The sequence below is a fragment of the Pleurodeles waltl genome, chromosome 1_2, assembly GCF_031143425.1.
Source record: "Pleurodeles waltl isolate 20211129_DDA chromosome 1_2, aPleWal1.hap1.20221129, whole genome shotgun sequence".
NCBI classification, from domain to species: domain Eukaryota; kingdom Metazoa; phylum Chordata; class Amphibia; order Caudata; family Salamandridae; genus Pleurodeles; species Pleurodeles waltl.
Window position 1 is genome coordinate 172,350,980 of NC_090437.1, and position 17,213 is coordinate 172,368,192.

The 17,213-nt window shown below is 41.8% G+C and overlaps 1 protein-coding gene across 2 annotated transcripts in view; it reads left to right on the forward strand.

The window, feature by feature from the left end:
* Positions 1-17,213, forward strand: part of LOC138299192 (zinc finger protein 485-like) — a 112,690-nt gene that overhangs the window by 49,122 nt on the left and 46,355 nt on the right. For both annotated transcript variants that reach the window (XM_069237295.1, XM_069237301.1), the window contains exons 3-4: positions 3,489-3,599; positions 9,715-9,825. In XM_069237295.1, coding sequence (XP_069093396.1) covers positions 3,489-3,599; positions 9,715-9,825 — 222 coding nt within the window. The remainder of the gene's footprint in view (positions 1-3,488; positions 3,600-9,714; positions 9,826-17,213) is intronic.

The window sequence follows — 17,213 nt, forward strand, 5'->3', positions numbered from 1 at the left end:
CTGGAGACCCCCTGCCTTAAGCAAGATTTTACAGGAGGTCTATATAGAGCAACAGTGGAGCTGCAGAATAATCAGAATATCCTGCTATTCAATTCAACCTCCTGGATCAGTATAGGGTCAAAAATATTGATTTAAAAAAAATGTATGTAATAAACTAGGTCCCCTTTACAAGCAACCATCAATACTACACAATTTAGATCAAATGTTTGGGGATTGTGCGGTAGAGAGCAAGACATGTCAGTAAAATATGATATTATGTGATTACAGACAGTAGTTTCCACCTGAGAATTTCTGTCTCATATTTTAATAATACAGATAGATCTACTGCAGTTATGAAAAAAACAATTGACACTTTTGATATCCAATTGCTCTAGAGCCTTCAGTGGAAATATAGCTCTCCATTCCTGCTAAATTCACTTTTCAAAAGGGGTCAGGATGCCATGATTGGCCTACATTTTTAGTTGCATAGAAGATTAAGGCTTAGTAGAACAATCCAATGAAACAGAACTGATCTCTTAATATGCTGGTTATTGTTGGTTGCCTCATCCTCTACAGCCCATCAATTATCGAGGGGGATTAGTAAGTAATAAAAATGTATTCACTATAAAATGCAATTCATTCGGAGGAGTTGAGATTTATTTATTGATAAAGAGTCAAATATTACCCTCTCTTGAAACCTAGAAGCCACTTGATAATTGGATACTCCCTGTTAGAAAACGTGGAGAATAAGCTCTCCAGTCAGCTGGGAAAAATAGTGTCAAAACCCAAAAAGGCTGGTTTGTCATGAAAAAAGGCTAAGAAAGATTTATTTGATGTAGTTAAGAATAAAAGTAATAAAGGTCACTTACACTGAAAAAGAAGGGGTATAAGAACGAACGTAAATGTGAAAATAGGTCATGTACTGAAAGAGAGGCTGGATTATCTGTGGCAATTCAGTCTTTATAACAATATGATTCTTACAAAAACCCAAGGGAAACTGCAATGGTTAATACACAGGAAGAAAACATCTCGAGGCGCTGTAGGATCTAACCAAGCTGACTAAATCTATAACACAAAAGGTATCCACCCACCGTTGCAGTCCCCGGCTTCAATGATAGGGTTAGGAACTATTCGCGGCACGCCCTGACGGGGATACTAAACAACTCAATCTTAGTTGTTTGTTGGTGACACTCACCCACTCAATATTAGGTGGCATCCTGGTCCCTAAAAACCAGGTGGACTCAACCATGTTCCTGGGAGAACTTTTAAGAGTGTTGTCTACTGTGGTTTGGGATAAAAATATCTCAAAACACCCGTGTATCCCTTCTAATAACAGATGTTTTAGGCATGGATACAAACTATCTCAGGTGATGCAGGGGATTATGCTCTAAACCAAGTAGACATGTTTGAGCCCTTATTGGTTGATAGCCCCAACTGGTCCTTGGGCTTACATCAGGGCTAAAGAGGAGCACTAGAGAAGCAAAAAAGGGTGCAATAGGCCTTCCTAGCTCTGACGTGAGACATATCCTAGTCAGATCGGAAAAACAAACATTAAACACATACTAAATGCAAAGGGCTGCTTGCCCAGAAGTTGAATCCGTCACTCCTGATTCCCAATTTGGGGTCTGTCTGCTCTGACTATAAGAAAATGGGGGGACATGTCCTTGTAGTCACAGTCCTCAAGGATGTCACGTCGCTTTTTGACACCAAAAGCAAACCCCAGTTTCTACGTGGCTAACCAGCATTTGCAAAGCAATAGGTCTCGCGTTTGCTCAAGTTAGAGCTATTGGCGTTGTAAATTCCTAACTGGACTTTTTTGCCACATAAATTGAAAATGAAAAGTAAAACAGTTGACATAAGCGAGCCGATTCAAAGCTCCACTGCTGCCATGAGCATAAGCGCGAAGGAGAGACATAAAAGAAAAAAGGAGTTTGCTCACAGTCAAACATATCCGCAAATGTGCAGTTATCCATGCAACAGGGTCGCGGTCCAAGGCGGTAACAAAACTGCCCAAGGGAGGTACAAACGTAAAGCATTTACCCATGATAACAAAGGATTTTTGCAAGGCAGGCCCACAAACGAGTGAAAGTGATGGCCGTGCAGTGGGTGTGGTTAAAAGCCCACAATACTTACAACAGGTCAAAGCTCTTGCGCTCGACCTAAAAACGACTAAGATTGTGTTGTTTAGTGTCTCTGTGGAGATGTACCACTATAAGCCATCCCTTCCCCTATTGTTAGGGCCAGGTAATGCAAACTAGCCAAAAAGACAGAACGTTTTTAGGAAACTAGGACCAATGGAGTGGATGTCACAGCTTTTCATACTTAGAGGGACTTTGTACTTAACATGGTGGGAGACATGACAAAGCATTACATACGTGTCCTAGAACTGAGTAGGACTGAGTTGCTTAGTTACTGGTTCCTCAGCTTCTGATGACTGAATTATGGTTTGCTGCTTTTATCCTATGAATAGAAAGGTAGAGTACATCAGTGAGGTCCCTAACTAGGCCAAATAATTCCTTTGTATTATCTCAAATGTTCACTTTCCAACAGCTGAGAAGTCTGATGTACCTTCCTGAGTTATGTTATAACATGCAGTTTACTTCCAAGATAACATTTAAAATGTTTCCTCCACTGTTAAAGCCTAAGCTAATCTTAGCACGCGGTCAACATTACTGCTGACACCTCTGCTTCACTGTGCCTGAAGCCTTGTCCTGTAGTCAGCAGAGGAATCCTGATGTTCCAGTCTACAGTATGTTTGCCCCTCTATCTCACCTTTGGACCCTCGCCTGCTCTGCATCTTTCAGATCTTGTCCCCTGTAGTTGGACCTCTAATTTTAAAGCTGCTCTTGAGTCCGAAGCTGGAACAAAGCCTTGCTGCCATTTGGAAAACAGGAAATGGTGGGTTCTAGGCATGTGTCAAATCTGTGGAGTACATTTTAAACCCCGTATTGAAGAGAGAGGCTGATTGGAGCTGAACCTATTGTTGGGTTTAGACTTTGTAGAGAACATATTATTTGTTTCCATAAATGAAGACTTATATAATTCTTTGTAGTATGGCTCATGATAGTGCCCAATAATCAGCAGCTTTTCCAATTCAGATCCTGTGCCGGAGGTCCACATACTCTGGGAGACTTCCCTTAAATTCAGTGCTGCTGTTGTGGAGGACAGTATCTAACCTTGGTTTTCATCAAGTGTTGTGGTAAAAGTCACTCAGACACTGAATGGTTTTGGTTACGCTGAGAGGAGTATTCTGTGTTTAAAAAAAAATATTAGATGTGTATTGATATTGCTATAGCTCATACCTAGCTAAAGCGTAACAAAGCATTTAACTACAGATGAAACACCAATTGCAAGCAATCACCCCCCACTGTTCTTTATATTTTGCATTCCACATTCTATAAGATTTAATTTAGGTCTTTTGTCTAATCTCCTGTTTTTCTTCATGTTACTTTGCTCTTTATTGTCATTAAGTTTTATTTATTTTATCTTTCTTTTCACTATTGAAACAGGCCCTGTGATTGCCTCTTCTGTGTTTTCACTAAGGACTAAAGGAAAGGAACACCTATCAGCAGTGGACCAACAGGACTATGAAAGAGGATACGAAAATGATCCTACCCTCGGTGAGCTAAGTCTACTTCTGTAGTGGGGTGTGCAATAAAGTGAAGGATTGCTGATTGTATAGCACCAACTCATATTTCCATACTTTAATTCCAAAATTTCAGGAAGATGAAGAGGTAATTTAGATAAAGATGATCTGAGCTAATCCTTTCTGATGAGGAAATCTAGGACTGTGTGGTGTACATTAGAAGTGTTACTCTGTTTCCTTTATTTTACTCATTCTTCCCACCCTGCTTTTGATTTAAACTGGAAAATTATTTTTTATTTATTTAGACATGCTTGCTTAACAACCTAGTTTCTGTGCAACCTTAATAAATACCACTGCTCATTACATTCATTTTACCTTTATCCAGATAAAGCACTTCTTTAAAATCATGAACATACTAATGCTGATAACCTTGCTTTGGGGAGAACTATGTCCATCTTTCAGAGACAAGCATTCAATGGCTATTGAGCTCTTTCTTTAAAATCGGTTCACATTGTCTTTCCGTTTAGTGATTATACCAGAGGTAAATTTGTCGGTTTCTCCTCATCCTCTTGCACATGGCACAATTCTTTCCCGTTTGGAACTATACCTCTTCCCAAATTTCTGTAAACGCCTACAATTGTATTTGCCCCAAACATAATTTTAAGTAGGTGAAAGTTGTACGATTATGGAATTTCAGATTTGTTTAGGTGCTGAGTAGGTCAAAAGATATTCCAGATAGAATAGTGTTGGTGTAGCTATATGCCATGTGCTTGGTTTGTGACCCTCAAAAGGAACCATAGAACAGTGTCTCAATTTACTTCTTTTAATCAGTGAATACACATCTGTCAAAACAGATCTCTTCACCTGGCTGTTAAGGATCCATGCTCGACATGCAATTGATTAAGCAGATCAAAGTTGTAGTCAATAATGCTTTCCTTGTGGTTTGAGGTCACCATTGTGAACTTCTTGAGTCAAATACATGCAGACCATTCAGTTAAGTTTAGGTATGGGGATGAAGGTACTAGATCTTTCAACTCAAGTAGAGGTGTTCACCAGGGTTCACTCCCATCCCTGCCTTACTTTATGCTTACAATGTTGTTTTGATTGCACGAACAGCTAACGGTCTTAATAAACTGCTACATTCTTTTGTAGCTTTTATGAACTCTCTAGACCTTGGTATTACCTTTCCAAACCCTTTATTATGATGATTGGCCTTAATGCTACCAAATCAAAATTATATGAGATTCTGGACAGGACAGTCTTTAAGGTCCAAACTTTAATGTGCCCGGGGATCCCTTTTGATCAGTCTTAGAAACAGCTCCATCTACAGTCAATCAGGAGGCAACAGTTTATCAAAGTCATGGCTGTAGGTTTTAATTTTGCATTCAAATTGGGATCCAGTCCTATTACATTAATGCTTGTTATCTATAAAAGCTCATTTTTGTCTATTTTTAGCCATGATGCTGGGATCTGGGATTATGCTGATGTTACCATCCTCCAAATGAAAGAGAACTGGTACTTCAGATGCTTTCTTGCTTTACCACTTTGAAGCACTTTGTGTGTATGTAATTAAGAACTTGGTCAACAACATCTAGAAGATATTTTCAAGCTGTCCTCTTACTTCTTTGGATCTCTATTCGGTACAAGTCAGAGAGGAGGTGCAGTAGAACAGTCATTTTTGTCAGCCTGTCATTAGAAGGAGCAATGAAGATACTATAGCTTAAATATATTTATACAGTGTACGTGAACTTGTCAGGCCTGATTTGTTTTAAAACCCTTTCTTAATAGTTGAGCAAGACAAGGGCTGGGCAACAAATATATTTTTTAATATTCCCAGCACCTTGAGGGATGCTGGAGAATTACCAAAGCACTCTTTGAGATCCCATATGCTTATGAAAACTGATCCCACAATGGAGCAGTCCTTAATATGTACCTAAGTCTAGTACAAATTCTTACTGGCATGTTTCAGACTGGGGTAAGTGCACTTTGTCTGATGTTTCCCTAATAGGTGGGCTTTGTCCAACCAACTCCCACTTTGTCCCTGTGACAGTGTTTCTGTCCAGTTCCTCCTTACAGTCTATTTTGTTTTCTAAGATTTTTTTTATATGTACATGTAAGTGATTTCTGATACAATTTATTAAATCAATGAATTTTGCCAATCACGTCCTGCTCCTGGATTTTTATAAATGATTTTAGATGAGCTAACTTGTTCAGTGATGGTCATTTCTCTTATTGGTGTCGTTAATTGGTACAAAGAAAAACTTGTTATTAAGACATTTTCTCTTTTATATTTATGAATCATTGCCTTCCTGGGATACCAGTTTGTCGCTTTACTTGTTTTAGTTGCTGGGTTGAATTGTACTGTATTGTGAACATTTTATGGATTCCTGTTTTTTTTATCTGTGTGGTTTCAATTTAACTGAACAAATATATATTGATTGAGGAGTATACAGTGTGTCGTGTTACTAATAGGCATCAAATTATGACCAATGTTTCTACTTTCTGGATTATATGTTAATTCAAATAAATGTGTTTAAATAACAATCCATTACAAACACAGAGTCCCCTGTGTACAGGCTGCAATGTATATTAAAATAGACACAATTGGCTGTATTTAAATCAGTGTTAATGTAAAGGTAGTACATAATTTTTTTGGTGATCTTGTGTTTCCATCCCTTGTATCAAAGAAACCTTTAGTAGCCATTGAGGGAATCTGATAAGGCTTCATGGCCCTGTAAGTCCTCACACCTTTGCCAATACCAGCCAAAGGTGTTTCCTGGTAGTCATGCACCTTCCTTTGAAGAAGGAGCAAATTTGACAGTTTTGTTAAACTCTTGAAGACAGAATAGTTGTTCAGAAATTGATTAAATAATCAAGGACTAGTTGCTCCTTTGATCTCCCCTGTGATTTTTCTGGTAAATGCTTCCAGGCTCCCTGGAAGAATTGGCTAATGCTCTAAAGAACATCCATAGACTTAAAGAGGTGGTTATCCATATGAGAACAAAAATGATGAATGCTTAAAGAATGGAGAAATATGTCCCTAGATCGGCAGCTTTATCCTATTTACTTCTGAGAATATGATTTATTTAGTGATGTAATAAGCTACTAACTCTTGGGAACGTAGATGCACTTATATAGAAATATCTGTTTGACTGCTATGAATCCTCTACAAGAAATGTTGTTGATCTGAAATGCCTGGTTTACATGCACTTTAGGTTGCCCCAATGTCTGAGAAGGAATTGATTGTGTTCTATAGCGAATAGGGTGCCTGGTACTCTGTGATGAGAAGAACACTCCCTGAGCTGCCGTCACTGTCCAGGGTAGGTTATTCGAGCAATGAACACCTAACCAAAGGAGGAAGTGTTTATATTGTGATAGATCCACTCAAGCATAGCTTTCCAAATCATAAAAAGTTGCAATCTCAGACCATTGTTTTTAGTTACAAAGAACAATAATGGCCCTCTAAATACGTGTACACAGTAAAAAGTACAATCGTGTAGAAGAAATTGTAAACACAGTGATCACTTAATATCTCATCAATGATTACACATAAGAACACCAGGCGCCAAAATTACAATCAACAGTTAACATTTTACTGTCACTACTGTGATGGTAACCAGTGTGCTGTTCGGGTTATTATTTGTAAACAATGATGTTTAAGATTCTCCTGCCAAGAAGTGTAATTTATACTGCTCACTAGTTTGGTTGTGTTCACTTATGCCAAAACTCAATTTAAAAAAGCAACTTGTAGAGAAGCCTTGTAACATATTAAAACAGAGTACCTCACTGTCTGCACTTGAATTATTCACCCAGGAAACTTTCTTTTTGTCCTGGTTTAAGGTTAAGGTTTTCAGAATATGTTTGATGTTATCTTACATCCCATTGGTGCTAGCAATACAAGGTCAAGCGCTCCATATCCCAGTGGGGGAGCTGTTGGAACTGATGTAGGGAGGAAAGACATACTTGGGTCTGCTCCTTGGATGTAAGTAGGTGTGGGCTCACAGGCACAAAGGACATGTGCAAGGACCACACAGTTAGCGGAGCTAGCAGTTAGGCCTTGCACATATGATTGTATTAGGGGACCCAAGTGTGATCCAGATCACTTCTTCTAGCACTCAAGCCACTGATGGTGTTTATGGGCCTGCTTCCAGCTTTAAAACCAGCCAGAGTCGAGTGGCTGCCAAGAATGGACATGGTAGGGTGGGGGTGGTGTCATAAATGGGGACAAGCGTAGCATGGACACAAAGAAGCAAAGTTCCCTCCAGGAAGAATAATCACACAGCTCAAATATAGTTGACGTTGGATCTTGGTCAGCCATATTCAAGTCTCTTTTGAGGGATGGAGAAGCCTTCTTTGCACTCTGGGTCAGCATCTATTGACTCTTCGAGCTGGCTGCCGGCTTCATGGCAGGTAAGAGCAGCAGCAGAACAGGCCTAAGAGCTTTAGTGCTGCAATAGGCTTACTATAACCTTGAGAAAATGGGCATCATGCAGTTTAGAAAGCACGTCTGCAGGATCAACATGGGTCAGCCGCAGTGTATCTCTTCGACATGTGGAAGTGGAGGTCAGGGTTATTTTTTTACAGTCCTTGTGAAAGCAGAAGTGGTCCTCTGCCAACCTCTTCAGGTGCTATTGTGACGTTTTACAGTTTTCCACATGCATTTATTCTGGCATTTTCTCCCCTTTGCAACCATGGGGATTTGAGGCAAGGTAGAATGTATCAAAGTCATAATGTGGCTTAATGATTTATCTGCAAATATAACAATTCTGTTTTTGGGCTAATTTAAAATTTAAAGGAAATGGATCTTTTATCTCAAGCTTGTCATTGTGTTCGGGTTTCCTCTAAATGAGCGGTAAAAAAATGTTAGTTTTCCTTCTATAGATGCCTACAAGATTTGTTTAATGCAAATGGATTCCAAACTATTTGGGTCACACTTGTCATATACCATTGCCATATGTGGGTATACTGCAAGTCTTGTGGTACTAATTGTAGTTTAAAATAAAATACAGGGGATGGTAATTTCTCAACATTATATTTCCTTAGCTACTGGCTGTTGTCTGAATCAAATATGTTTAACTATTAGCCACACATTTCCACAATAAACCTGCTCAGGACTGGACAGGTAGTTAAATGCAGTGACGGAAATGTTTTAGTCCCAATCGCATATATTGTCAAGCAAGCACATAAAAAAGCATGGACACTTATGGGATATGTTGGAAGGTTGACCTTTTGAAATATTATTGTTAAACAAGGGATGCACCTGTTTATTGCACTGCTCAATACCCCTTTTAAATTGGTTTAAACGTCATAAGCTTAACAGATAGTTCTTCAAAACTAAAATGTTCTAATATTTGAAGGACTAGCACATTGCCCAAAAGTGTCATTTCTCTGTAGCAGCTAATCCTGTAAATGCCCATAAGAAAGTTGTGTACTACTCCTTCAGAGCTTTGTTTGAGGCTGGACGGGATGTGTATTTCTCAGCTTACCTAGACCTGAAAGTAATCCTCCAAATGTCTGGATTGTTCACCATTCCAGTCCTGACTTACTGATCTAAAAAAAACTTGCTACACACACTATTTGCAATATCTATATTCTTTGCTCCTCCTCTGAGTAATATTCGTAAATCATAATCTCTCCAACTGTGACCTCAAATTGTTGATGTCATCAAGACTCATTTTTGTTAAACTGTGCACAGACCATACACCTGTCTTGTTATTTTTGGCTTTGGTCAGAAGTGTTGATGCTGTCCTTTTTATGGTGAGCAATTGTTTTATTTCAAGGTGAGCTCACCTGATTCGTTCACAAGCCCCTCTTACAGATGAGAATGAAACATAATATTTCCCTCCCTCACTGTTAGTCTGAGGTGCCTGTGCCAGCTGATGTTTATCATGTGAGATCCACGTATGGAATTAGAAACTTTGTACACCCTTTTTGTTGCCTGCACTTTCATAGAATGTGCACAGTGTACTTATTCATTGGTACCCTTTGGCTACCTTGATGTACCCTATCTTTGTAAATGCCTTAGATTCGAAGCAACAAATCCATTCTGTTTTGTCCCCTGCAAAAAAGCAAAAGGTCAGAAAAAATAGTGAACTTCTAAAAAAAAAAAAAAAAGTAGGATTTAAAATACTATTTGCTTTGCCCTTTAGCGTTTTCTTCTTGGAATTCTGAAATTTTGAAGACCCAGCAACAATCAGAAAGAAGTTTATTAAGTGATCACGTGTTGAAAGGACATAAAGGATGCATTGATCCCAACTCTGGTAAGCTTTGAATGTTTTTTACTTGAGGTTTGACCATAGTAATCCGACATGGACCATGTGTTACTTGTTATTTTGCTAGGAACCCTAACTTTAATGAACCCAATTAAGAACTTTTACGTAGCCAGTACTATGTGTGGTTGAGCAATGTATTAGCTTTCTATTCACCACTTCTTAGTTATGTTTGATACTGTCGTCCAAACCATGTGCAGTGTACTGTAACTTTGAGCTCATCATGGATGATATGTTTGAAAGCTGCATGTACCTTGGAACCCAGGGATAAATAATTTTCATGCAACAGGTTGAAATGATCAATATGTTAGTGCCCCCTTCTGCAGTATTATTGCTGTCCTGGATGTAGCTGGTCTGTGTCTCTGAATTTTACCCTCCTTTCTCCTCATCTGACAAGTCCACGCACAGCACCAGGAACCTTGGATCCCTGTTAAACCACCCCCTGGACTGTCTCCGTTTCGACTCCAAGACCCTCCTCCACCTCAACACCGGACGTCTCAACAACTGCTGCACCATCTCCCCCAAAGACACCCACGGACCTTTCACCTGCAGGTACTGCAACTTCAGTGCCAACCTCAACAAACCAAAGGTACTCTCCGCTCACAAAGATACCAACAACCTGCACAACTCCATCCACTGCCTGCTCCTGAACATCTGCTCCCTCCACAAACACGCTACCAAACTCGGGGACCTGATCAACACCACCCTACTGGACATCGCCTTCCTTACCGAGACCTGGACCAACCCCACCTCAGGCCCAGACATCGCCATCGCCATTCCCAATGGTTACAGCATCCTAAGGAGGGACTGGCCCTCCCGCCCGGGTGGAGGACTTGCCATCGTACACAAGTCCTCAATACGTGTCAAGGCCGTCCACGAAGATCACCGCACCACCATGGAGCACTTTCACTTCCTGGTCCGCTCCATCCTTGGCACCCTGGTGTGCAGGCCACCTGGCCCATGCCCAGCTTTCATAGACGTCATTGTAGACAACGCTACCCCCCAGGCCCTGGTGTCAGTCGACTACCTCCTTCTCGGCGACCTGAACTTCCACCTCGGGGACTGCACCGACCCAAACACCACCGCTGTACTTGGCAACCTCGCCACCCTTGGCCTCAGACAGCTGGTCTCCGTACCCACACACATCGCAGGACACACACTGGACCCCATCTTCACCTCAAGCAAGCGGATCACAATCAAGACCATCTCCACCCCAGACTGGACCGACCACCGCTGCATACACTTCACAATCACCGCACCCATCAGCCGCACCTGCACTTCCAGGACCCACCACAGGAAATGGAACAAAATCACCAGCGAGCAACTCACCTCATCGCTTGCCGAATCCCTCCCTCCCCCCTTGACGATGCCAACACAGCAGAATGCAACCTTAACACATGGATCACTGAATGCGTCAACACCCTAGCCCCTCTACGGCTGACATCGGACAAACGCGTACCTAAGAAGGCCAGATGATTCACCACCGAACTCCAAGAATCAAAGCGTACCCGCAGGCGTTTTAGAAAAAATGGAGGGACAGCCAATTCAGCGAAGACCTGGCCTCATTCAGATCCTCAACTGCCACCCACCGACAAAAAATAAAAAACGCAAGGAAGGACGCACTCCGGGAATGCATCAACTCCTCTGCACACAACTCTAAGGAACTCTTCTCATTCATTGAGTTCACAGAACCCCCCTCCCCCCCTTGAAGCCACCACCATCCCTCCGTCACAGGAACTCTGCAACAAACTTGCCTCCTTTTTCCATCACAAGATCCAGGACATCTATGACAGCATTCTGGCACCTGGCACGGGACATGCGACCGAGCAACCCTCCCTCCCGCTCCCGCCAGAACTTGCCCAGACCATCCACAGCTGGTCCACGCTCACCACAGAGGAAACAGTCAACATTGTGTACAGCACCCCCACCGGAGCCCCCTTGGACCCCTGTCCGCACCACATATGCATCAGAGCCAGCGCATCCATTGCCCCCGAGCTTCGTAACACATTCAACTGCTCCTTCAGCTCGGGCACTTTCCCTGAGGACTAGAAACACGCCGAAATACGCGCTCTCTTAAAGAAAACTTTGGCTGAACCTATAGAAGTAAAGAATTTCCAGCCCGTCTCGCTGCTACCCTACCCTGCCAAACTACTAGCGGAAGCAATCAATGTACAACTACGGAATTTCATCGAGACCAACAACTCCCTGGACAGCTCCCAGTACGGCTTCCGCAGCAATCACAGCATGGAGACAGCACTCCTGGCAGCCACCAACGACATCTGATTACTCCTAGATTGCGGCCACACCATAGCACTCATACTCCTCGACCTCTCAGAAGCTTTTGACACGGTCTCTAACAACTCTCTGCACACAAGACTCTGTGACATAGGAATCTGCAGAAGGGCCCTGGAATGGATCCAGTCCTTCCTCTCCGGAAGGACGTAGCGGGTCAGGCTCCCACCCTACACCTCCAGACCCACAGGAGTCAACTGCTTAGTTCCCCAGGGATCCTCATTGAGTCCCACACTGTTCATCGTATACATGGCCCCTCTTGCTGCCATCGTCGGAAGCCACGGTATGAACATTGTGTCATATGCTGATGACACACAGATCATCATTGCTCTCACCAAAGACACAAACATGGCCAAAAGAAACTTTCACGCAGGAATGGAAGCCGTCGCCACCTGGATGAGAGAAAGTTACCTCAAGCTCAACTCCGACAAGCTCATCATCTTTGGAAACCCACATCCCTCAGCGCCCCCCCTTCGCCCACTGAGCACGCCCGCAACTTAGGAATCATCCTCGACTCCTCCCTATCCATGACCCACCAGATAAACTCTGTCCCCTCCTCCTGCTGACACACACTCCGCAAACTCCGGAAGATTTTCAGATGGATCCCAGCAGACTGTTGCAGGAAAAGTCACCCATGCTTTAGCCAGGAGCAAGCTCGACTACGGCAATGCTCTCTACGCCGGTACCTCAAGTAGGAACATCAAAAAACTTTAACTCAACCAGAAAGCCACCGCAGACTCATTCTGGACCTCCCTCGCCGAGAACACATCTGCCAACACCTGAGGATTCTCCACTGGCTACTGGTCGAGAAGTGAATCACCTTCAAGCATTTCACCCACACATACAAGGCCATACACAACGCAGGACCAGCCTACCTGAACCACCGTGTCTCCTTCCACACCCCTCCAGATCCCTCCGCTCTGCCCAGATGGCCCTAGCCAGCATCCCTCTCATCTGCAAAACTATTACTGGAGGACAATCTTTTACCTACATTGCGGCAAAGAGCTGGAACAACATCCCCTTGCACCTCAGATAAAGCCAGTTGCTCACCATCTTCAGGAAGAACCTCAAGACGTGGCTCTTCGGATGAGGCCGCCCCCTCCCCCCCACCCCCATACCTTGAGAACCTCACAGGTCAGTAGCTGCGCTTTACAAATACTAATTGATTGAGTTTGTGTGATTATAAAAAGTGCCTTCACTAGGCCAGTCTTTGAGTGTGGATTTTGCCACTCAGACCTTCTCCATTAGCTACAGTAGTGCCGTCAGCCTTCTTGAGCATTTCTGCATCTGTACAACAAATCCATTTCTGGCCACAAGCAAAGAGAACTCAAAATGGGCAAGTGTATTTTTTTCAGTTACGTGTGTCACCTCACACCCAAAAACTTTAATCTTCTGAGCATTGCCATGACAGGTGTATCAAATCAACATTTGGACGTGTACCTCTGCAGATTGCTAGGCTCAGTGCAGAGTCGAGTCCATGAAGGTGGACAGAGGATTGATTAGTGCATCCTTGTCAGGAATTTAAAATTAATTAATTTGTGTCTATGGTTCAGAAAAAATAAGTTTAGCTTGGGAGCAGCAGTAAGTCCAACCAGTTGGTGATCACATGTCCTAGGTCAACCCCCATGCCTTTCATTTAATATGTGCAATCAACATGTATGCCATTACAAATATTGTGTGCAATGTATAAACAGCTTTCTAAATTGCGATGATCTGCTAATTCTGCTGGGAATGATGGATATATAGTGTGTGCAGTGTGTTACAGTCTAATGTATGTGATTATATCAAGTGGGGATTCTTCCGGTGAACTGCCCCAGTGTTCAAAATGTGCATTCCCAAAAGAGTGTAATGATTATACCTCCTGTCTGCCATACTTTTTATTGGTCATGGGAAATGTCTGATTATAGAGAAGTGTACATACCAGTGTGTACAAAGTGTAAAAACAATGCTACATCACATGCATCATGTAAATGCCCATGCAGTGTATCGCACCATCTGCAAAAGGACACTAGGGTTCGGCAATCACACAGCCAGAGATGATCTTAGGGTACCATCTTCAGTTTGCTGTCTCTGAACATCTAGGTGAGGCTTGCAGTAAGGCGGGTTGTACAAGAACACATGTACTTGAGCTGCATAAATAGTATAACTCAGGATCCAGTATGGAGAAGCTGTCCTCCTCCTAGGGAAAACAAGCACTTCATTTTAAAAGGGATTGTCCACCTCTCCATATCAATCTAGTCACCATTGTTTTTAGTTTCTGAAAGAACATTTTGTCAAGTGGAATTGGGATATTGGTGAACAGATACAGAATCTTAGGCAGAATCACCACTTTAGTGACTGTTATTCTGCCAGCTGTCATAGTGCTAATTTATTTCAGTGGTCTACCTTCACTTCGAGTTCGGCGATCATTGGACCTTAATTGTCCTGGAGCGCAGCAACTTTGTCTCCTTATAGCCCGATACATAATTACTGTACAAAGTCATAATGCCACAAAACTAGGTTTCTCATGTTGGTTGGTCCATGTCAATGAGTGTGAAGAATTTCATATGCCTCCAGTTAATCTGTATACCAGAGAATGTTCCAAATTTAAGAATTTCTCTGCTCACTGGTGTGATATCGGTCTATGGCTGTATGATACAGCTGATATAGAGCATTATCATTCGTATATAGAGACACAATGATATTCCTAGTTGGGAACAATCCTCTGTGTGAAAAATTTCCCCTCAGCCTGCAAGTGAGGGGCTCTATAGCAATGTCATCAAAAATTGAGAAAGGCAAGAAGTCTGATGTTGTTTGCCAGCCTTTTACCTTTACCAGTGCTTGTTTTATTTTGTCCGTGTTTTTACAAAAACTGCATTGCTGGCGAAGGTGATGGGTCCAATCTAAAAAAGAATTGACTAAAATGCAAAAATATGTTTGGATCTCAAAGGGCACATATTTCCATACTAGTCCCTCGTACTGAAGAAAACTACTTTGTGTGTGGATGTGCTGATTGTGAATGGAAGAATGCCTTTACTCACAGTGAAGCTAGCAATGGCTGAAGTGGGTTTACCCCTTATGTTGTATGGTAAAGTAGGTCAAAGTAAAATATGGATGACTTAACAACAGACCTATTGATGAAGAGTGCTGGCTGAAAGTGCCGGTAAGCAAGTATATTACACATATTGTTGTAGTAAAATCAGAAGGTCTTGGGTCACCACAGACTTAAAAAAGAGGGGAGATTGTAGATATCCTTAAACCATACCGCTGTCAGTAAGGATTGTCACCAAACGTCCATTAACCAAGAATTTTTATACTTTGCAAAATAAAGATTGCCAATTTTGAAACCCTACACCTGGTCAGAATACAGACTCAAAACTAACTTTACCAGCTGGAGACGGGGTATCTGGAGGACAGTAACCCACATACCACATGTGCATTACATGAGGATGATGCACCCCATGCAATGATTAGTCCTGTGAAACTACAGGATTATTTGTGGTGACACTGAGTTCTGATAGTTCTTTCACCATGGATGGACACAAACAGGAAGTCAACACTATACACTTTTATAAAGACTTTATGCAGATAAAATGTATGGATGAAACTATAAAGGCCAACAAAATAGTGACAATGAAAGCAATTAGTAAGCAACATATTAAAAAGAATTTCAACATTGTGATGGTGTTTAAGTAAATCATTGCATTGATTGATGGAACAAGTTTTTGTTAGTCATCCCCTCTCTTCTCACCCCTAGCTAAGCTGCCTTAGCAGCAAAAATGCCCTTCTGAGATTCTTTACGTGGCCCTTAGCCTATGTGCCTCAGCAAAACAACAATCCTGTTGTTCTGTACTAAGAGAAGGCCGCTTTCTGTATCAGTTATGGCTATGGGTACCAGCTGATAAGGGCCTGGTGGCACAGAGGAGCTGATGGCCTTCGCTTCAGATGTTTGCAGTTCAGTTTGCACTAACCAATTCTCAGGAAGGATTCCTCTAAGCCTAATATTGGTCTATTCTAGAATTAAATGCAATTTTTTGATTATTTTGAAAAGGGCAGACATAGTGATGAATGATGTAAAGTGCAAGAATTAGCATATTAGTTATGTTGCACCTTCACAAAATTCTATCACTTATAAATTACACTAGTAAACTTACATAAGTAAATAGTGCGCTATCAAACTATAATAAAATAAACATTTATACATGAAGAAAGTGCACTCGTGTACATGCATATACAAATAAATGAAATGCAATGGGGGTACTTAAGCAGAAAGCAGACACAAATATCACAAAGTATTTGTGGTATATTAAATAAAAAGGAACACTCCAGGGAATCAGATGACTTCCCTTTATATAAGAGGGCCCACATTGCACTGATCTCAGGCCTTATTTGCTGTATTAACTCAAAGAGTGTATGCTGGTTTTAAAGCAGGGATCTGCTTGGAACAAATCCCCCTCGTCTGGGAGAATCGGTTTAGCCGTTGGAGGTAAGGAATTAAGTATAAGGAAGAGATGACTGTGATTTCTAAAAATGGCTGTTAGGAGCAGCACTGCTTTTGTTTTTGACAAAATGCTTACCTTTCAAAGCACAGTCTTACTCATGTACTGATTATTTCATTGTTCAAATGTAGCTTATGAAATAGAAGGGCCAAACCGCTAAGAGGGGATTTGTAGCATCTTTCCTACTGCTCCACAAAGCCTCTAAACATTTGGTGAAGGCTTCTTGGACAGCAAACAAAGGGTTTGTGTAGGAAAAAGCTTTTCTTTGCTTTTTATGAGCTCACAGGCAAAGGTCCAGTAACTACTGGCCCTGCTGGTTACCTCTATGCAGATGTCCCTGTTCCAAGGATCCACCATGCTTTCTCAGTCTCAGGAAAAACATGTTGCACACACAGAACACCGGCCAGCTCCTGAATCCCCCATGTCACTGTTGATTCAGAAATATGGTAATCAACTTAGTCCTCAAAACAACCTTCTAGTTTCATGTATTAAGGGTAGTGCAAGGGAAACTTCTCAGATCTTGACCATGCCTGTGGTATTTGTCCAGCATAAAGCAGGTAGTCTTCAATTCCATCCTGTTAGATTCTGCTCTCTGTGTTGAGAATGTTT